We start from the raw sequence: 23,692 nt of genomic DNA, 5'->3' as shown, positions 1-23,692 counted from the left end.
GCTTTTCTTTGGTCAAAGAGGTTGAAGTTTTTGGATTTTTGGCTTAGAACGAAGCGAATTTGATACAATTATGTGCTTCAGTCTGATTCGGAATCTTCGGTTGAAGCATACAATTATCTCCTTTTTAATTGAAGCATATATATTATTTATATTAAATTATTTTTTAAATTCTAAAGTCTTCCACCAAATCGGTCAATTCCCACCAAACTAAGGAAAGCTCTAAAGCGAATCGGACAACACCGGTAAGACCTTCAACTGGAATAGGAACCTAGCCTGACGAATTCCTCATTCCATCTTCGGAAGAAATAAACATGCAAGGGCAGCCCCGGGAGGGTATTTAGTACAGTTGTGTGTGTGGACGCTTGTCTTCCTTTGTCAACCATTTTCCCCTCTTTAAGATTCCTATATATAAAGAATTTAAATAATGATATTTAGGGTTTGTTTGATGCTTGAATATTTTAGGGGTGGTAGGGTGTGTTTCATTTCTGTCGTGCAGCACAACGTAACCCCACTACTTGATATAAATATGTAGAGCCGTGCAATTCAACAATCGTCCAAGTTGGATCCACCTAATCGGAATTGGTCCGGTCCCTGTCAAGTTCCTATATTTTAACAACATAAACTGTTGGTCCCAAGTAATTTATATGGAATATAACTACTGAGACTTTGCTGCTTTATTTTGTAACATTTCCTAACTCTTTCATAAAAGATCCCAGGTCATTACTGTTTGTCACTTAAAAAAAAAAAAAAATAGTGCGTGAATAGAAATATCTAAGTTAGATGTTTTTGTCAATCTCACTAACCTTTTCTCTATAGGCATTGGTATTGGTAGACCGAAAGTTAGGTGGCTTGCTCTACCTTTGGGCTGTCTAAAGCTTAATTTTGACGGAAGTTCCTTTGGTGACCCGGGCCAAGCTAGGATTTGTGGAGTTTTGCATGATAGTTTTGAAAATATTTTATTTATCTATGCAGAATTGTGTTGAGCTTAGTGCCTTGTTTAGGGGACTGAATATTTTCATTGCTAAAAATCTTGGTAATAGTTACATGATAGAAGGAGACTCTTTGAATGTGATTAGATAGTGCAATAAGGAACGAGGGTCCATTGGGGACTCTGTTCTTCATGGTTACCGATTTTGGATGCTGTTGCGTCGTTATCTGTCTCTTTTTCACATGTATGTCGTGAAACAAATTGTGTAGCTGATGCTTTAGTTAAGGGTGGTGCTTTTTTATCCTCTTTTGTTATTTTCAATGATGTAATTTCTTTTTTTTTAATCATCAAGCACGAATATTGGTAATAAAAAAAATAAAAAAAATAAAAAAAATAAATGATAAAATAAAATAATAGTAGGTGAAATTTTGAGCACCCACACTTCTCAAATTCATGCACACCCAACAGAGTTTAGTGGACAATCAAATAAATACAATAGACTGGAAACCCTAGTCAACAACACTCATCAAAATTGACTTCAACGGCAAATAAATACAATAGACTAGCAACTCTATCAATATGGACTGCACGCCTTCTTGACTTCAACCTCATGGATAACTGTTGTGATTAATTTTTAACGAGCTATCTGAGATGTCAAAATTTACCAACACAAAAGCATTAAATATCAAGAAAGACGAGGAAAGACAGAAGACCACATATTCAATGCATCTTCTCATGTTTGGCACTTTAAGGGGCTGTCAACAACCCCACTCCCTTCGTATTTTTTCTGTAGAACCCACTGTTCTCTCTCATCCCAAACGTTAAATCTTTCATGAAAGTTTTGTTCTCTCTCTTCTCAATCCTCCCTCTCATCTCATTTCTCCTAATTCCTGCAAAACCCACTTATGAGAAAACTATACACGCTCTAAACAATTTTTTTGTGATTTTCATCTCCCTTTGAAATTTAGAATCTTTGGGAGTTCACCCCAACAATGAGAAATCAATTCTCTCTGTTACTTGTCATTTTTATGTCTCTCTTCCTCTCAATCTCAAAAGTTAATGCAAAAATGCAGAGGTTAAACAAAGGATCATCTCTCCATGTAGAGTCCCACTCTGATATCCTTGTTTCACCTGACGGCTCCTTCTCAGCTGGATTCTATGAAGTGGGCCTCAATGCATATTCCTTCGCTATCTGGTTCACCAACTCTGCAAACAAAACCATCTCATGGATGGCTAGCAGAGACCTCCCCGTTAATGGCCGACACTCGAGACTCTCTTTATGGAAAGATGGAAACTTGGTCTTAATTGATGCAAATGATGCAGTTATTTGGAGCACAAACACAAACTCAACAAGCAGCTATGCAGAGCTCTTGGACACAGGAAACCTGGTTTTGAGAGACCCCAAAGATCGAATCATCTGGGAAAGCTTTGAGTTCCCGACTGATACTCTCCTCCCAAACCAACCATTCACAAAAGGGAAGAGATTGATCTCAGGTAGAGGAGAAGGTATGTATTCCCCAGGCTATTTCAGCTTCTATTTTGACAATGATAATATTCTTAGAATCATGTATGATGGTCCTGAGATTTCAAGCATATACTGGCCAAACCCTGATTACAATTTATGGGTTAATCAGAGAACATCATATAATAGCTCTAGGTATGCTTTCTATGATGAATTGGGGAGGTTTGTTTCTAGTGATAGATTTGAATTTTATGCTTCTGATTGGGGTTCAAAGCTCAAGAGGAGAATGACTATGGATTATGATGGTAACCTAAGGCTTTATAGCCTCAATGAATCAACAGGGCTTTGGTCAGTTACATGGTTAGCCATGGCAGAGCAGTGTAGAATTCATGGACTTTGTGGAAGAAATGGGATATGTACTTATAAGCCACAGCCAACATGTGCATGCCCCCCACACTTTGAGGCAAGCGACCCAACTGACTGGACAAAAGGGTGCATACCCAAGTCCAAAGCAACCTGTGATCCTCTGAAAATTGAGTTTATAGAGCTTCCTCAAACTGATTTTTATGGCTATGATATCAATTATACTACGCAAATAACATTGGAGGCTTGTAGAAATAGATGCTTAGATGATTGTTCTTGTGCAGGTTTCATGTATAGAATTAGTGGGGATGGAGGGTGTTATTTCAAAAGTGCTCTCTTTAATGGATACACATCTACAAGTTTTCCAGGAAGCATGCACATAAAAGTAGCCATAGATGTAGCCTTCAACCATTCTGGGAATCAGAGAACAGATTTTAGAGAGCTTGAATTGAGATGCCCAACTGGTGAAGCTGCAGTCACAGCGGGGCTTGAAGTTTATGGGGAGAGCAAGGGTACCACTCTTCTGTTGTATTGGTTTGTGAGTGCATTTGGTGGGATTGAGATTATATTCGTAACGGTTGGGTGGTTCGTCCTTTATAGGAAACATGGTATTCCTGAAGCCATAGAGAAAGGCTACAAGGGTATATCAAGCCAATTCAGGAGGTTCACATACAAAGAGCTTAAACAGGCTACAAGGAACTTCAAAGAAGAGCTGGGAAAGGGGGCTTTTGGTGCTGTTTATAAGGGGGTTTTGAGTGATGGTCGGATAGTTGCGGTGAAGAGGCTACATAATGTGATGCAAGGTGAGGAAGAATTTTGGGCAGAAGTGAGCACAATAGGGATGATATACCACATAAACTTAGTGAGGATGTGGGGCTTTTGTGCTGAGGGTTCACATAAGCTATTAGTTTATGAGTACATGGAAAATGGGTCGTTAGACAAGCACTTGTTCTTGGAGGCAAGCACTCTGAACTGGAACCAGAGGCTTGAGATTGCTCTAGGCACAGCAAAGGGCCTAGCTTACTTGCATCATGAGTGCCTAGAGTGGGTATTACATTGCGATGTGAAACCCCAAAACATACTCCTAGATGCGGGTTTTGAGCCCAAGATAGCCGACTTTGGGCTGGCAAAGCTCCTTCAGCGAAGAGGTGAAGGGAGAAACAATCAGTCCATTTCAAACTTTAGCGAAGTGCGTGGAACCAAGGGGTATATGGCACCAGAGTGGACTCTAAATCTTCCTATAACCACAAAGGCAGATGTTTATAGCTATGGAGTAGTTTTGCTAGAGATGGTGAGAGGGCACAGATTATCGGGGCCTTTGGTGGTTGATGGCCATGAAGAAGTCGAGCTTTGGCATTTGATCAGGTTTGTCAAGAGGAAGATGGAGTTGAGAGAGGAATGGGTGGAGGCAGTGGTTGATGTGAGATTGGAGGGGAGGTTCAGCTCAGGGCAGGTAGAGGAGGTGGTGAAAATAGCTCTATCCTGTGTGAGAGACGAGAGAGAGAAGCGACCATCCATGGATATGATTGTGCAGGCCCTTCTTGCATGTACAGATATTAATGGGCTATGAATTTTGCATGATTTGGCTCATAGATTTCCAGAAATGAATGTTACATTAACATTGGCTTTTAGAAGTCGTTGAGTTCAGGGATTCAACTGATGCGAAAGGTGGAGTTCTAAAAAGAGCCTTTGAGGCATTTCCCCAGCATCAGGGCCTCTTGTAGATGGGGAAGGTGACACTGAACTTCAATCCAGCGTGTGCATATGTATGAGTGTGGTGAGAGAGAGAGAGAGAGAGAGAGAGCTGATTAAGGATCACAAACTCATTAGAGGAGCTACAAGAGACGTATCATATAAAAAAAGTCGAGGTGCGTTCCTTTCATCGTGGCAACTGAAAATGCTGCTAATTCCTTGATGCTTTCAGTTAATGTCTACTCCTTATGTACCTGTTCTTTTTCATGTCCTTCATTTTGCATATGTATTTAATACAGCATAATGTATATGCGGCGTTCTGAGAATCATCGATAAGGTGGTTAACCGCTCTCTGTTTCTCTCTCTCACACACACACGCTCAATCACTCTTTCTCTCTCTCATATTCTATAATCGATCTTTCCTTCATCAAGAAAATTCTCATACTTTGGTTTCAAACTTTCAATGGACATCGTCGGTTCTCTCTCTCATATTCTATAATCGATCTTTCCTTCATCAAGAAAATTCTCATACTTTGGTTTCAAACTTTCAATGGACATCGTCGGTCATACACGCTCATGGATTTGAGTTTGCCTTAGTTGGCTCTTGGTATGGGTCATGCACACTCATGTGCTTTATGCTCTTTTAGTTTGCTGCACATGCCAGAATTAACATTAAAAAACTCGGCGGTTTCGACTCGGACTCAGCCTAGTTAAATGCTCTGCAGTTTACCGAGTCGAGTACCATGGTACAAACTTGAGTTATAAAAAAATGGGAAATTTATCAAAATACCCATAAGGAACTATTCCAACTCAAGAACAAGTGTTTTTGATAGGTGTTTGGAAAAAATAAATAAGAAGATATGGATAAAGTGTTAAATTGTTCATCTCTTATCTAAAGTTCTCTATAAAAAATATAAAAAATTGTAAACAATGTAGTTTGTACTAATCAGTACATAATTGTTTTATATAAAATTTTGATTTTTTTGTTGATGATTTGTGCGTTTTTCTTATCATTTACTGTATTTTCCTATTTTCCCATTTTTAAGATTTTCTAACTTACTTCCTGCAATAAATCAACCTTTTCCAAATTCTATCATTTATATAATTTTTTCATCTCTTTTGGACTTTTAATGTGTTCTTTACAGTATAGATGGAATTTTACCTGTATTTTTTGTTTTTAACATAGGAAAAAGTTTATATAAGGATGCGACCTTATAATATCGAACTACGGATGCATCTCAAAAATCCATCGGAAAAGCTAGTTTTAATGTTGAAAAACCCTTTGATTGATCATCTCGACATCGAGATGTATGACCATGAAAAATAAAAAGATTTTAAGTCTAAAAAATAGTGCATTTTACAACATATTATCTACACCGTCCATTTTCAAGATTTTCATATGTTTATAGATCTACTTGATTTTAACTATTTTTTAAATTTAAAATTTTATAATTAGATATAAAAATAGAGATAATCCTAAGAACATTTTACGTCACAATTATATACCATGATAAAATTTGAAGGTGTACCGTACCGCTACAGCTACGGATGCATCCGTATGCCAACTGCACCCTTCAACAAATTTTGGTACTTTTTTAATTCCTTTTGGTTTTTAAACTGCTTGACTCGCCCAATTAAGTCAGCTTGGGCAAGGCCTCGAGTCTTGATCGCGAGATACTATAGTCCAATGGACTAGGGTGTACATTTTCAAAACAATTCATTAAATAATTGATTATGAGAAATTATAAGATATATCCCCCATAGTTGTCAATATTTTAAAATTACCTTTATTTTTCATTTAACATATCTATATCCGTTTCTAGTTGTTTTTTTGTAAAAGATGTTTTTACACTCGTAACGGCTCTATTAGAGCCGTGGGGATCTTGGAATCTTTCGACAATGCTTCCTGGTGCACTAAAAAGTTTATAAACCGTCACGGACATAGTGAGTTTGTGGCGGTCGCCACTGCTCTAGTATGGCTTTAATAGAGCCTTGGTGCAATTTGAAACATTTGAAAAGCCATCACATGTAAAGATAGAGGTGATGGGGGATGGCAGCTGGGACGAAGAGGGAGAGGGGCGATGGCAGCTGGGATGGAGAGGGAGGGGCGATGGCAGCTGGGATGAAGAGGGAGAGGGACGATGGCAGAGGAAGAGGGGTGAGGGTTTGTTTAAAGAGTGTCACGGATGTAATCATTCCGTGGCGGGAATAAAAGTGTCTTTTATGAAAAAAAAAAAAAAAAAAAAAAAACAAAATCACTAGAAAACGGGGTATATCTTTTATGCAAAAAAAAAAAAAATCACGAAAAAACGGGGTAGGGATGTATGAAACGAGAAAAATGTATAAGGGATTTTATTTGATAATTTCCCTTGATTCTTTTAGTACGCACAACTATGAAGTAATTTTACAAGGATTGGATTTTCCCCCTTTTTCAATGATTATAATTTTAGTGATAGATATCATAGTCCAATGGACTCGAGTATACATTTTCTTTCCATATTTATGTACTAATTATACATTACTCAAATGCTACTTCTCATTGAAAGATGGTTGGAGATTAATTGGAGAAGGGCCCATGGAGAATCTCCAATAACATATCACTGGTAACAAAGAATGAGTGTAGCTTGGAAAACCGTATAACTGTAGTACATTGAATCATGATGCACTTTTTTTATGCCTAAAATTTTGGCACGGCGAGTCACATGACTAACCGTTTGGTTAGATCGGAACCGTTTTTGGCGGTTAGGGTGATCAACCGGTATTTAAAAAAAAAATTTCAAAAAAAATATATAAATTCTCAAAAATAAAGAATTTGATTTGTAATGTATTTTTAAATATTCTTTACATTATGGTAAAGATTAAAAATTCTTTTGGTCATTAATACTCACTTTATATTTTCTCTTCTTTTTTAGAAAATTTTAAAAATAGTCATTGAAAAATATAAAATGGGTTAAAAATAATATTTTCATGAATTTTCAACTTCATTTGAATGTGTTTTGTTTTGATCATTCTTTATATGCTTTTCATATTTTAGTAGATTTTTTTTGTATTTTTTTTCAACACTTTTTTTGACCGCCCGAGACTTGTCCGGTTAGAACGTTGGAATCGGCCGGTTTACCGGTTAGGCTGGTTAAACCGCTTTTAGACCCATGTTTGGTTAACCGTTCCAGTTCGATTTTACAAACACTACTGAAGGTATAACAAACAGTACAACTTCTGAATTTTTGTATAATCTTCTGCAGAAAATAGATGGAATTTTGAAATTCATTTCTGATTTCACAGTGAATGTTGAAGGCGTGGGCCATGTTTGCAGGTCAACCTTGTTTCCTAAGCATATAGGAATCTTTGCTTAGAGCACAATGGAGATGTTGATCGCTTAGCGAAAGAAGGAACATCGTCCTAGCTCTCTATCTCTTTTTCTTCCTTCGTCTTATCTCACCTATTTCGTCTATTCTCCCTTTTTTTTCTCTCTCTCCTTGGGAGTTTTCCCTTTCCATTTTATCTTTTTGTTCTTTGTACCTCTTCATTATCTCAATGAATTATACTTGTAGTTCAAAAAAGAAAAATAGGAAACTTTGCTTCTTTTTTGTTGTGCTGTAATGGGTATTGGCATTTGCACACCTAAACCTCCTACCAACTTGAGATACGATCTGGCCGTGCAAGCATTGAGTAATTCCCTCAGTTTTCTGCAGTTTGAGTGTGTTCAACTTTGAAAGCCATGGAAACGGAAAGTACGGATCTGCACACCCACAATTGTCAAAGTTCTTTGAGAAAATATGCGGACGATATTGAAGAGGATGTAGGTTTCAATCTGCCATTTTTTGAGCCACCGAGGAGCCAATGGTTTGAATTTGCTGAACCAATTGGGGACAAGATAAGTTGATCGATGAATATGAATGGGGAGTATGTTCTCCATTATTCAATGATTATTATAATTCTAAATTGGATCCTTATACCACAATGAATAAGATTTCTCATGCTGATGATATGGGGTGCCAATTTTTTAACTTTTTTTTTTATTTACGTTATATTCTTCTCTACAGAACCATTTGATGGATTTAACATCCCAAGTCCTGAATGAGTACATGTTGAATGAAATGTTTATGCAAATCCCTCCATGCATGCGTACACATTGTGGTTTGAAGGATTAGAAAGTAACCAACCAGGAATCCCATGGTTCCTACATTATTTGTTGGTCATGGCATGCTTAATTAGAGAAATCATCATGTAGTTTAATGATCAAATGGCTGAGGAGCCGGGTTATGTTGATTTGTTTTGAGGTCCATCAGACCATCACTGGAAATTAGTGTTTTAACCCGGATTAGGTGGCTGGATGGTTATCAGTGTTTTAACCTGGATTAGGTGGCTGGATGGTTATCGATTGGACTGATCAGGGGGGAATCTGATAAATCCTCCGGTATGGATCGGGCCAAAAAAATCTAAAAAAAATGAAATGGAAACTATAAAATGGGTGGGAGCCAGAAGGTGTTGTCCCGGTTCGTTAAGTGACTTACCCAGTTCTCTAAGGGCCTGTTTGATAATGGGAAGGTAAACGTTTATTGAAAATTGGAAGTTCTTTTTTGGTGAGAAGAAAGATCTCAGAAAGAAGTTTTGTGTTTGATAACCTGTTAAAATGTTAAAGAAGTTCTCGGTACCATAGTTGATACTTATCAGCCGACAGGCTGATAGTTATAATGTCAGTCAATGGCTCAGATTGAATCTAGGCACAATCTAATAATCACGACCTCATTTCGTATTTGAATTTTCATTTTTTTAGACAAATACAAATCACTTGAAATTTTGAGCGTCTATTCTTAAAACATATTAGAATCCAATAAAAATACTAAAAAATAATAATTTGAAAAATATTAATAGACCAAAATACCCCCGAAACCTTTCGGGGGTATTTTGATCAATTTATATTTTCGAATTATTTTTTTAATATTTTTATTAGTTGTGTCTTGATGAGTAGAATCTACATCTAAATTTTCAAGTAGTTTAGATTTGTAGAAAAAAAATGAAAATTCAAATACGAAATAAGGTCAAGACCATCAGATCGGCCCAGATTTAATTTGGGGGCATTAACTGATACTGTAGTGGTCAGCCCATGGGCTAACAACATCCATTCCATATATATATATCTATAATTTAAATATAAATATAATGTATATATAACATAATATAATATACAATATAGTGTATTACATAAGGGAAAAGTTTACATAGAGCTGAGGCTCTAAACAATCAAATTTGAGCCTATCTCAAAACTTTCACTAGAAGATGTTGTTTTGATGCTCAAATATCCTCAAATTGATCATCTTGACATCAAGATGCATGGGGCATGAGAAAAAAATAGATTTCAAGTTTGAGAAATAGTGTATTTTATGATGCATGTTTTGACCATCAATTTTCATGATTTTCAAGTTTTCATAGATCTGTCCTTCTATACTATTTTTGAAGCTTTAAACTTTATAAATAAAGATGAAAATATATTTTAAGGCTATCACAAAGATTTCTAGTATTGAAACCGCATTTCTCGATACTATTTGAAAGTAGGCTCTAATTTGATTATTTAGAGCCTAGGTTCTATACAAACCACACCCATTACATAAAGGACACGGTTTCTAGGTGGCTAGCCCGCATGAAACAATTGTCCTTACATAAATATCAAAATATACATATTTGTATTATATATAATATATAATATATAATATATAATATATAATATATAATATATAATATATAATATATAATATATTATTTAGAAAATTACAAAAACCCCTCCAGACTATACTATTCACTCAACTTACCCCCTTTTGACTTTTCTCTCTCATCTATTTGCCTTCAACAAATTATCTTCGCAAAAACCCCCCCAACCCAAAAAAAAGTAAAAATGGGTCCAAAATACCTTTTTGTCTTCGTACCCCTTCTCTACGAACCCGAAGCTTTTTCCACACACTCCGACGATATCTACATATGCGTTCTGCGCTCCGACGATATCTACATATGCGTTTTGGCAATACTCTTTTGGAGTACATCGCTCCGGCAATGCGGGAGCGTGCTCTAGCATTGTTTGATCTCGCTCCGACAATAGCTATTGCGATCCGACAGTCATTTCAAAGCGGTCTGGCGTTGTTGTTCTTCGCTCCGGCAATAGGCAACTTGAAACCACCAATTGAATTTTTATTGCACGATAAGGGCATTTATGTCCAAAAAATTACAACTTTTTGCTTTGGGGGGGTTTTTGCGAGGCAATCTTGTTGAGGGGAAAAAAGTGTGAGAAAAAGTTTGGGTGGGGGTAAGTTGAGTGAATAGTATATTCTTGGGAGGTTTTTGTAATTTTTCCTATATTATTATGAGGATTATATTACAATATAATATATATATATATATATATATATATATATATATATATATAAAATATAATATAATATACTATATCACAAATAATATAAGGAAGGAGGCAGAATAGGGCTCGAGTAAGAAGCCCTCTTCAAGGGCTAAATTCATTTTTTTTTTTTTTTGACAAGATTACACAGAAATAGAACTTGAGAGGCAGTGCTATGAAAACCAAGCTACTACTACTTTACCCAAGCCCAATTCCTTAAAGTTCCTACTTTAAGTCCCATCGTTTTAGACGGAAGTTTTTTCCTTAAGTACAAGGGAATAAGGGGTTTGGGGGAACTTCTTTGCTGCATAAGTTCCATGCATCAAACATGAGAGTTGTACATTAATGGGGAAGTTCCTTCTTCCTTCCCCTAAGTTCCTATTATCAAATACGCCTTAATAAAACTTGGGACTTGTTCTGAACCAAACCGGTTCTAGGCCAGAATCAGTCCAAGCACCCCCACATTACGGCATTTTTTAAATCGTTGCTTCAAAATATTTGACATGATGCTAATAAGACCTTTGAAATTGTGTAGGTTTTTTCTCAAGAAAAATGTTTCCACATAGCATGTGTATGCGTGCATGCGTAACTCGATCCATATTTGGAAGAAATAAATATGCGAGGGCACCATCGGGAGGGTTTTTACTTTTTTGTGCGTGGGTGCTTGTCATCCTTTCTTAACTATTTTACCCTCCAGATATTATTCCCTCCATTACAGTAAGGGCTAAAAGTTGTATAGTCATGGTTTGGTCATTTTGATTTTAAAAACGCTGAAATGGATTAAAATAGTTTAATGCAAATCACGAATTGGTGAGACCAGCCTTATTCCCCTATATATTGGGAATGGCGGATTCTTTTAGGTAACTACCAATGCAACCCCACCTTTTATTTTTTATTAATTTTTTAGAGAGAGAGAGGTGCCAACCTCAACTGCATTTTACAGTTGGATGCAACTTTCACAAAGACACCCTCTTTCTCTCTTATTGAGAGGGAGAAAAAGAAAGAAATATATGGAAAAGACAAAGCCATTTTGTGATTTTTTGGAGGAAATATGAGAGAGAGAGTATGCCTTTTGTCTATCTTTATTTTTATTATAAAGGAGGAGAGACGAGAAGGAGATGAAAAGACCAAACTACTTTTATTGGACCCCTCTTATATAGGTAGCTTTTATGAAGAAAGATGAGAGAAAGAGATTAAACCAAATTGACTTACTCAAACTTACAGGCAAGCTAGATGTGATGCAAGCTACCCTAATAACTATCATGAGCAATAGGTCTCTGCAGTGGACTTAGCCCTGTTTAATAAAGCACTAAAAAAATAGTGGGTTTTTCGGATTAATGCACCAAGATAACAATCTCAATCAATAGACAATTGATCAAAACTCGCTTGCTTTATTTGAATGCAAAGAGTACGATTTATAGACGTTAGGAGGAATCTTGCCTTCTTTACATCATAGTGAGAACAAGCAAATGAATAGTACAAAGCTTCCAATTTAGCTCCTATCAAAGAAAATAATTTATCATGAGCAACACATTCCTCTGAATGGTCATTAGGCATAGAAATCCCAATTGAAAATATTCCACTTCCAGATCCTTCAAAATAGTTCCATGCTCTGAATGCATAAATTTCGGTTTTTTTTTTAAAATAATGCCCGGTCGTGGCCATTGGAAAACCAGGTATTACATCACGTGCAATTGATTATTTTTTCTCTACTTCCCAATATTTTATGCTCTCTTTTGACTACATGGAGAAGTCGTGAGCGCATTGTGCTGAAAAAAAGAGAAAGAAGAGAAATTTACACTAATATTCCTAAAATACAGATGTCTTTTCTTATTTCTTTATTTTTTTATAAATTGTTTCTACTTTGACTATTAACGTCCGAAGTTGAGTATAAGATTTGAACGACTTATAACCTTCAAGGTCGAATTATGTTAACAAGAAAAATCTCTGGGATGAGATCCGAAGTTGAGGTTTTGGACAACTTCCAAGAAGGTTAGAAGTTAAATCCAAAACCTCAACTTGATGGCATTGTTAGAAAAACCAGCCGGTTAGAAAAATCAGCCGGTTAGAACCGAAATCGGCCGGTAAGAATCGGAATCAGTTGGTTAGCTTAGAACTGCTAGGATTTTGAGTCTGTTTAGGGGTGGTTTTGGGGTTCTAAGGACTTAGGGTATCACTCCATAAAATGTCCGACCAAAACCGGCAGTTTAGGGGTCAAACCGGCCATATTTATGTTTAATCGGACGGTTTTGATCTAACTAGACCGGTTTTATGTTAAAACGGAGTTTTTTTTGGAAAAAAAAGGGCAAAACGAAATGATGGCTGTTTTTTTAAATGGAGCCCGTTATTTGCTACAGAACCTTGCTTTTTTTATTCGATTTCCTTGTCATTTTTTGGCATTTTTGGTACTTTAGTGTTGCAAACCATTATTGATTGTCTATAAAACAACAAAATTCGAATCAAAGATAAACAAACAATAGTTATTGTGGATTGAAGTGGCGCATTTTCTAACCTTTTGAAATTTTTGCCATTTCATCAATTTCTTTTTGAATAGGTAACGATTATTGATGAAATTTGAGATTTTTGAACCATAATTGAATTGGTTACCATATCCCTATTTCAATTTGTTTAACAAACATGATATAGGGGGTTGATTTTGGCCCGAAAATTTGCTCGAAGAACTTGTGTTCGAGCTGCTCGAAGAACCCTAATTCGTTCTGCCAGTTTCGTTAATTTCATCTTTAATATGTAATGATTATTGATGACAGTTGGGGGTCTGAATCATAATTGAATTGGTTATGTCACACCCCATGATTTTACAATACTGATATTCCTAAGATGTGACAGTCAAAACATATATACATCTCTTGATAGGACAAATTTACAGTGGCGAATTCTTACAATGTAACAAAAGAGAGTTTAAGCACAACTACAATATCTTCCAGAGTTGATCCTGACAAGCACTCAAGATGAAACTGCAGTTATCCTGAAAAAAATATTTGCCATAATTTGATGAGTTTGGCTACTCCATAAGTGATCATCATAATCCTAAAAATAATCATGGTTGAAAGTTATCAACATTTCAAAAAGGCGATCTATTAACAGAAATGCATTAACAGATTCACTTTAAAAAATACGTAATTAAGTATAATCTGAATAATAGAAATGCATATAACATTTTAACAGCAGTGCATAATTCAAAGGATTTCACAATTTACCCTACTGGCGTCCCAAGTAGATCACCTATATACCCTGTCAGCGTCTTGATGGGTTCACTTAATCCCTATCGACGTCCCAGATAGGTCCACTTAATCCCTACAGGTCCACTTATACCTCACCGGAGTACCGGATGAGTCCACTTAATCCCTATCGACGTACCAGATAGGTCCACTTATACATCACCAGCGAACCGGATGAGTCCACTTGCACACTTAAAGTATTTCTAAATATCTTTAAACATTTGAAAACAGCAATATCATGTACTCAACATATCATTGGAATTATTAATATGAGTTTCATTGAAACCATTACTAACAATCACTTTCAATAACACTTCAAAAATAACCAGTCAAATATTTTGGGCTCAAATTTAGAAAGATAGTAGTTCGTAAAAACATTCTAGCATAATTGCCAGTCTAATATGTATAGAAAAACTCTTATAGAAATTCATGAATACGGAATTATCACAATTTATGGGATGTCAATTCGCAAATAAACATTTCACAGACAATGCTATAATCAATTGCAAAAATATCCGTTTTCAAATAATAAGGCAGTCATTTACACATTAAATTTACAATGTCGAAATATTCAAAAACAGTAGAAAGAAATCTCATAATTTTACTAAAAGCATAAATATCACATTTATTTCTAATAATTTTACAGTATCTAAAATTTTCTAACAATAGACAAGAAAAATAAATAAATTTATTTTTCTAAGAATTTACAGCATTTAAAATTTCTAACATAGATAAAATATCACAAGTTTATTAAAAAAGATTATTTTTCAAAATAATGAGGTCACTTACGCATAAAATTTATCGCGCCTAAAATTCATGGTAATAAACAGAAATAATTATTCATTTTATTTTCATTTTTTTTTAAAAAAAAAAAACGGATTATTTTTCAAGATAATGAAGTCACTTACCTAAAATATTTGAGAGCGAGCTTCCGATAAAAATTTGGCTAGAGAGAGAAAGAGCTCACTGTGTTTCGACTAGAAAGAGAGAGATCTCAAAATTTTCTAGGGTGAGAGTCCTCACTTCTCCTATTTAAATTCTTACGATATCTTATTATAATCTTTTATTAAGTTACACCTCACACATGAGGTGTATAAGTTAAATTACATCTTAAACGCTTAAAGCCCACGTCCACTAAAGGACGTGGCAAGAGCAAAAGCTTAGACCAGGTAAAAGCTTTTGAAAGTAGTGATGGTCCTTAAGAACCATCATGCTCATAGGGACTATCACTTATTAAAAGTTTTTTTTTTTTTTTTTGAAATTTTAGGATTATTATAGGTTACCATATTCATGTTTCAATTTGTCCAAAAAAACAAGATATTGGGGGTTGATTTTGGCCTCAAAATTTGCTGCTCGAAGAACCTGTGTTCGATCCAAAAAACAAATTTTGGATCAATTTACTGGTCTTTTTTATCAAATTGATTTATGGATTTTGATCACCAAGGCTTCATCTATCATATAAAATAGGTATGTTGATTTATAATTGAGTAAATTTTTTTATATGAATTTATTTCTTACTTAACGTCATTAAAATTTCATAGGTCTAAATTTTTTGTGATTTTTAAATTAAGTAACAAATACCAAATATTTTTTTATTAGATTTGGTGTGTTTGAAAGATGATGAAGCCTTTACAAAGCTTTTGTATTGATTTGTTCGATTTTCCGAACATTGAGGGTCGTTTTTGCTGGAAATGTTGCTCAATTTTAGAGCTTTTTGAGAAATCGATTTCTTTTAAAAAAAATTATTTTTACTTAATAGTATTAAGTGAATAAAATTATTTTTATGATGAATATGAGAAGCATTTTTTTCTATTTTGCTTACTAAAATTATTATTTTTTGATAAAATTATGTTTTTATGATAAAATATGTTTTTTGATGAATATGACAAAAAAACCGATTCTTCTTTTTTAAATGTTATATTGTTTTTCTAACAAACAAAAAAATAAGTACTTGATATTGCCGGTCTTACTTTTGCTTCATTTTTTTGTTCAATTTTTTTTTTTTTTTTTTTTAAGTGCATGGTATAGTTATATTTGTAATAATGGAAATGGGATTGTAATTGTAATCGTTGTAATAACGGAATTGGGATTTTAATTGTGTAATGAAAATGGGATAATAATTGTGTTGGCATAGGCATTCACAATTTCAAACTTTTTTATTATAAAAAAAATTTGATTTTGCTTTTAAATAACTGTCCAGAATTCTGATATTTACTTAAGATTAATAATGCTTAGTTCCTAGTTACCATTTTCTTATTTTGTCGTAAGGACCGCTGATATAGCAGTTTACTTTGTTGCTCAATTGATGAATATAATCATGATCTGTTAATATGATTACTTCAAAACTTTTGTTGGAATAGAGAAACAAAGAAAATACATTGGAAAAACATAAGAGTCCTGGCCGGTTCCGGTTTTGGTGATCAACTAGTTTTTTAAACTGTAAATATAGTACTTCAAATTTATATCAAATACATTATAATGGTGTATTTCTTAGTTTTGACAGTTATTTTTTACTTGAATCAGGGTTCGAATCCCGCCGCCAACGTTCCTTTTTAATGAAATCCTTGACCCATTGCGTTTTTTTTTTTTAATGAAATCCTTTACCCACTAACCAATATGTCATTTACTATTTAGTCGATAAAAATAAGGGCTTATATTGTATATAACATCATTTTTTTTAAAAAAAAAGATCATTTTCTTTTTATACTACTATACCCACTAACCAATATGACATTTACTACTTAGTTGATAAAATATGGGCCTATATTATACATATAAGATAATTTTTTCTTTATTTTTTTTTAAAAAGATCATTTTTTTCTAAAAAAAGAGTTGGTCAATTCGATTTTCTAACACTATTTTTATATTCTTTACATTATGGTAAAGATTAAAAAAAAACATTTGGTCATTGATACTCACTTTTATATTTTCTTATCTTTTTCTAGAAAATTTTAAAAATACCCTAAGCACAAATTGACTCGTTAAAATCCATTTTTTCATTAATTTTCAATTTCATTTGAGTATATTTTGTTTTAATCACATTCTTTATATGTTTTCATACTTTAGTAGATTTTTTTTGTGTCTTTTTCATTTTTTTAACACTTTTTTTTATCGTTCGAGATTTGCCCCGTTAGAGCGGCTGAATTGGCCGGTTTACCGATTAGGCTAGTTATATCGCTACCATGCCCATATCCGATTAACCATTCCGGTGCGATTTTACAAACACTGCTTATCACTCTCATTACTACTAACCATTGTTAGTTGGACTTTGTAACTCCATCAATTAAATTAATGTCAAATTATAAATTGTCTTGCATATCTCCATAGTATTCATATATTAATTTATGTAAAAAGTTAGTTTCAAAATTTTATTTGTAAGATAAATGTAGGTAATAAGGTAATATACACTCAATCTAAGTTTTTCTTTTTCTTTTTTAATTTTTTTTGGGGTTTTTGACCCTTTTTTTTTTTTATCCACGGGACCGGTTAGTCCGTTTAACCGCTTGGTTAGTCTGGTTCCGGTTGTAACCACTCGTAGCCGTATGTTCTGTTGACCGTCCCAGTTCGATTTTGCGAACATTGCTTGAAGGTGTCCCAAAGTTGAAGGTTTGAAGTAGGAGCACTTTGGGAAAAATAAAGAAAGGGGTATGATTAACTGTAGGAAGATACGAGCCCAACGACCCAGATTGAATCTGAGTCGATCTGACGATCATGATCTCATTTCATGTATGAATTTTAATTTTTTTTTCTACATGTCCAAATCACTTGAAATTTTGAGCGTGTGTTCTTCTCATCAAGACGCACCTAATAAAAATATTCAAAAAATAATTTGCAAAAACAATATTGACCAAAATCCCCCCAAAACATTTCAGGGGTATTTTGATCAATTTAGTTCATGTAAAATATTTTTTTGATATTTTTATTAGATTATCCTATTTTTGAAGAACACACGCCTAAAATTTCAAGTGATTTGAATTTGAAAAAAATAAAATAAAATTCAAATACGAAATAAGGTTGTGACCGTCAGATCGACTCAGATTCAATCTGGGCCATTGGGATCATATCTGGGCTAACAAGAAGATTTTCCATATATTTATATATATATGAAAAAAGCTTATATAAAACCTACCCTCTAAAGTCTAAACAATCAAATTAGAGCCTACTTCAAAACATTCACTACAAGAGATTGTTTTGATGCTTGAATATCATCAAATTGATCATCTTGACATCAAGATGTATGGACATGAGAAAAAATGAATTTCAGATTTTGGAAATAGTGCATCTTGTAACGTATTTTTCGGCCGTCGATTTTTAAGATTTTTAGATCTGATCAATCTATACTATTTTTTGAAGCTTTAAATTTTATAACTAAAGTTGAAAATATAATTTAAGGCTATCACAAAACTTTCCAGCATTGAAATCATATTTCTTGATACTATTTGAAGGTGGGTTCAAATTTGATTGTTTAAATCCTCGGCTCTATACAAACTGCATCCTATGAGACGCTCCCACACCCATGTGTGTAGGACCCCAAAGGATCGCCATTAAATTTGGCACATATATCTAGAAAATTTATCACATGAATTTGACTTTTCTAGATATCTGTGTCAAATTTAATATTGATTCTTGGGGTTCCTATATACATGGGTGTAGGAGGGTCTCACAAGGTCATTTCTCACACACACACACACGCAAACATACACACACACACATATATATATATATATATATATATATATATATATATATATATATATATATATATATATATATATATATATAAAGAGTTAGTGGGGGTGTTAAGAATTTAAATAACGGATATCTGGGGATATCAGCATAAATTTATCAAAAAAATAATAATTTTGTAAACAACATGAAAGGTAGAAGACATTTAGGATATCTGACACTTGAATATTTTGGGACTAATAGGGTGTGTTTTCGTGATTATTTGCATTATCACTTATTTCATTTCTAAGTTCAGATCCCAGTACTATATATAAATATGTAGACCCATACAATTCAAGAATCCTCCAAGTTGGATCCAAATGATCGGAATTGGTCCCTGTCAAGTTCCTATATTTTTTGGCTCTAACAACTCAAGCGAGTGGCCCCAATTAAGTTATACGAAATGTAACTAATGAGACTTTTCTAGTTTCATCTTTTTTTTTTCATTTCACATTTCCTAGCTATTTCATAAAAGATTCCATGTCATAAGTGTTGGTCAGTTGCACCAAATAGTACGTTTAAGTTGTGAGGCCCCTTGAATGGAAATTTTAACTGGTTCAAAAACAGAAAAGGTCAAGTCTTGAGGCACCCATAGTTCTCCAATTCACATACACCCAACAGTTTAGTGGGCAAACATACAAATATAAACAATTAAATACCAAAGGGTACAATTACAAGTCAACAAATTTCATGAAAAACCTGTTCTTTCTCTTCTCAATCCTCCTTATAATCTTATTTCTCCTAATTCCCACAAAACCCCCTTATGAGAAAACTATACTCTGTCTAAACAATCCTTGTGATTTTCACCTGCCTTCAAAACGTAGAATCTTTAGGAGTTCTTCAAAACCCAACAATGAGAAACCAATTCTCTCTGCTACTTGTCATTTTTATGTCTCTCTTTCTCTCAATCTCAATAGCTAATGCAAAAATGCAGAGGTTAAACAGAGGATCATCTCTCCATGTGGAGTCCCACTCTGATATCCTTGTTTCACCTGATGGCTCCTTCTCAGCCGGGCTCTATAAAGTGGGCCTCAATGCCTACTCCTTCGCTATCTGGTTCACCAACTCTGCAAACAAAACTGTCTCATGGATGGCTAGCAGAGACCGCCCCGTTAATGGCCGACGCTCGAGACTGTCTTTATGGAAAGATGGAAACTTGGTCTTAATTGATGCAAATGATGCAGTTATTTGGAGCACAAACACAAATTCAACTAGCAGCTATGCAGAGCTCTTGGAGACAGGAAACCTGGTTTTGAGAGACCCAAATGATCGAATCATCTGGGAAAGCTTCGAATTCCCGACTGATACCCTCCTCCCAAACCAACCATTCACAAAAGGCATGAGATTGATCTCAGGCAGAGGAGAAGGAATGTATTCCCCAGGCTATTTCAGCTTCTTTTTCGACAACGACAATGTTCTTAGAATGATGTACGATGGTACTGAGATTTCAAGCATATACTGGCCGAACCCAGATTACACTTTATGGGCTAATTGGAGAACATTATATAATAGCTCTAGGTACGCTTTCTATGATGAATTGGGGAGGTTTGTTTCTAGTGATAAATTTGAATTCTATGCTTCTGATTGGGGTTCAAAGCTTAAGAGGAGATTGACAATGGATTATGATGGTAACCTTAGGCTTTATAGCCTTGATGAATCAACAGGGCTTTGGTCAATTACATGGTTAGCCATCACAGAGCAGTGTAGAATTCATGGACTTTGTGGAAGAAATGGGATATGTACTTATAAACCACAGCCAACATGTGCATGCCCCCCACACTATGACGCAAGCGACCCAAAGGACTGGACAAAAGGGTGCATAACCAAGTCCAAAACAACCTGTGATCCTCTGAAAGTTGGGTTTATAGAGCTTCCTCAAACTGATTTTTATAGCTATGATATCAACTATACTACGCAAATAACCTTGGAGGCCTGTAGAAATAGATGCTTAGATGATTGTTCTTGTGAAGGTTTCATGTATAGAATTGGTGGGGATGGAGGGTGTTACCTCAAGAGTGCTCTCGTTAATGGATACACATCTACAAGTTTTCCAGGAAGCACATATATAAAAGTAACCATAGATGTAGCCTTAAACCATACTGGAAATCAGAGCACTGGCTTGAAAGATCTTGAATTGAGATGCCCAACTGGTGATGTTGCAGTCACAGAGGTGCTTGAAATTTATGGGGAGAGCAAGAGTACAACTCTTCTGTTGTATTGGTTTGCGAGTGCAATTGGTGGAATTGACATCATATTCATAGCGGTTGGGTGGTTCGTCCTTTATAGGAAACATGGTATGCCTGAAGCCATAGAGAAAGGCTACAAGGGTATATCAAGCCAATTCAGGAGGTTCACATACAAAGAGCTTAAACAGGCTACAAGGAACTTCAAAGAAGAGCTTGGAAAGGGGGCTTTTGGTGCTGTTTATAAGGGGGTTTTAAGTGATGGTAGGATAGTTGGGGTGAAGAGGCTACATGATGTAATGCAAGGTGAGAAGGAGTTTTGGGCAGAAGTGAGCACAATAGGGATGATATACCACACAAACTTAGTGAGGATGTGGGGCTTCTGTGCTGAGGGTTCACATAAGCTATTAGTTTATGAGTACATGGAAAATGGGTCATTAGACAAGCCCTTGTTCTTGGAGGGAACCACTCTGGACTGGAACCAGAGGCTTGAGGTTGCTGTAGGCACAGCAAAGGGCCTAGCTTACTTGCATCATGAGTGTCCAGCGTGGGTATTACATTGCGACGTGAAACCCGAAAACATACTACTAGATGAGGGTTTTGAGCCAAAGATAGCTGACTTTGGGCTGGTGAAGCTCCTTCAGCGAAGAGGTGAAGGAAGAAACAATAAGTCCATTATAGGAGTGCGTGGAACCAAGGGATACATGGCACCAGAGTGGACTCTAAATCTTCCTATAACAACAAAGGCAGATGTTTATAGCTATGGAGTAGTTTTGCTAGAGATGGTGAGAGGGCATAGATTATCAGGGCCTATGGTGGTTGATGGCCATGAAGAAGTCGAGCTTTGGCATTTGATCAGGTTTGTCAAGAGGAAGATGGAATTGGGAGAGGAATGGGTGGAGGCAGTGGTTGATGTAAGATTGGAAGGGAGGTTCAGCTCAAGGCAGGTAGAGGAGGTGGTGAAAATAGCTCTATCCTGTGTAAGAGAGGAGAGAGAGAAGAGACCATCCATGGATATGATTGTGCAGGCCCTCCTTGTATGTACAGATATTAATGGGCTATGAATTTTGCATGATTTGGGTCATAGATATTTCTCAGAAATGAATGTTTTATCTACATTAACATTGGCTTTTAGAAGTGGTTGAGTTCAGGGATGCAACTGATGTGAAAGCTGGAGTTCCAAGAAGAGCCTTGAGGCATTTCCCCAGCATGAAGGCCTCTAGTAGATGGAGAAGGTAACACTGAACTTCAATCCAGTGTGTGCATATGTATGAGAGAGGGAGAGAGAGAGAGAGAGAGAGAGAGAGCTGATTAGGGATCACAAACTCATTAGAGGAGCTACAAGAGATTTATCATATCCAAAAAGTCGAGGTGCGTTCTTTTCATCATGGAAACTGAATATGTATGTAATATCTAATTATTAACCTTTTCTTTTTCATGTCCTCCATTTTGCATATGTATTCTTTACAACATAATGTATATGTGGCGTTCTGAGAATCATCGATATGGTGGGAAACCACTTTCTCTCTCTCACACGCACACACGCTCTCTCTCTCTCTCTCCCCTCTCCCCCCCCCCCCCTGACTGACCCCCAAAAAAAAAACATTGGCATCGTCAGTCATACACGCTCATGGATTTGAGTTTGCCTTAGTTGGCTCTTGGTATGGGTCATGCACACTCATATGCTTTATGCTGTCTTAGTTAGCTGCACATGCCAGAAACAACATTAAAAGACTTGGTGGATTCGACTCGAACTCGGCCTAGTTAAATGCTTGGCACTTTGCCAAGTCGAGTACCAAGGTACAAACTTGAGCTATACAAAAAAAGTAAATTTATCATAATATTCATAAGCGATTTATTATTTGAAATTTTACCTAACTCAAGAACATGTGTTTTTTATGGGTGTTTTGAAAAAATAAATCGAAAGATATCGATTAAGTGTTAAATTGTTCATCTCTTATCCAAAGTTCCCTTTAAAAATATAAAAAATTGTAAACATTTTATTTTGTACTAATCAATCAAATGTTATATAAAATTTTAAATGATACAAAATTTGTACAAAAAAAAAGTATTTTGTACTAATCAGTGCATCTATATAAAATTTGAATGATAGAAAAAAGACAATGATTTTGAACCTCGGTAAAAAAATCACATAGGATCCGGGCCAGTAATTCTAAGTTGAAGGATATTGAATGATGACTTTTCTAAGATGAAGTTAACAAAAAATGGCAATTGAATTTGAAGAGATTTGCTTGATTACCTTTATACTTATGGCAGTTGGCAACAGTTGCCCACTCCTGATTGGCCAATGACAAGCTGTTCTATGACATGGATAGAACATTTTGGGTCTCAACATATTCTTTCAAAGTGTGACTTGATATGTTAAAGTTGGTTTGATAAGCAATGAGTGCTGCAGCTCCTATGTGAAGATTGTTATACCTAAAAGGCTGAAATTACTGGAACTTACTTTTACTACTCTATGACTAAAGAACAAGTTTTAGCCTACTGTTTAAAAACCTAGATCAAAGTGATTTGGCATTCTGAAAATCCAGTCTATATTGACGAATCGGGCTGATACTTAGATGCAAGAATAGGACAATAAAAATAAAAATATTACAAAATAAAAAGGAAAGATATAATATTTGGGAACCATGAACCATACGATCTGGCCGGTTCCCTGACCGTACCGAGCAAGTCCATAGGAAAGGGTTC

The 23,692-nt window shown here is 35.3% G+C and overlaps 1 protein-coding gene across 1 annotated transcript; it reads left to right on the top strand.

Annotated features, from left to right (window-relative positions):
* The first annotated feature begins 1,640 nt into the window (after positions 1 to 1,640).
* Positions 1,641 to 22,471, top strand: LOC18436320 (uncharacterized). Its single transcript, XM_088873837.1, has 3 exons — positions 1,641 to 4,320; positions 7,688 to 7,750; positions 19,588 to 22,471. Exons 1-3 carry the CDS (start codon positions 1,921 to 1,923, stop codon positions 22,042 to 22,044), a joined length of 4,920 nt encoding a protein of 1,639 aa, XP_088729963.1. The 5' UTR covers positions 1,641 to 1,920; the 3' UTR covers positions 22,045 to 22,471.
* The last annotated feature ends 1,221 nt before the right edge of the window (positions 22,472 to 23,692 follow it).

The sequence above is a fragment of the Amborella trichopoda genome, chromosome 8, assembly GCF_054954075.1.
Source record: "Amborella trichopoda isolate Santa Cruz 75 chromosome 8, AtrichopodaSantaCruz75HAP2 v2.0, whole genome shotgun sequence".
In the NCBI taxonomy this organism is placed as follows: Eukaryota; Viridiplantae; Streptophyta; class Magnoliopsida; order Amborellales; family Amborellaceae; genus Amborella; species Amborella trichopoda.
Note: the sequence above shows the minus strand (reverse complement) of the source record. Positions and strands in the feature narration are given on the sequence as shown.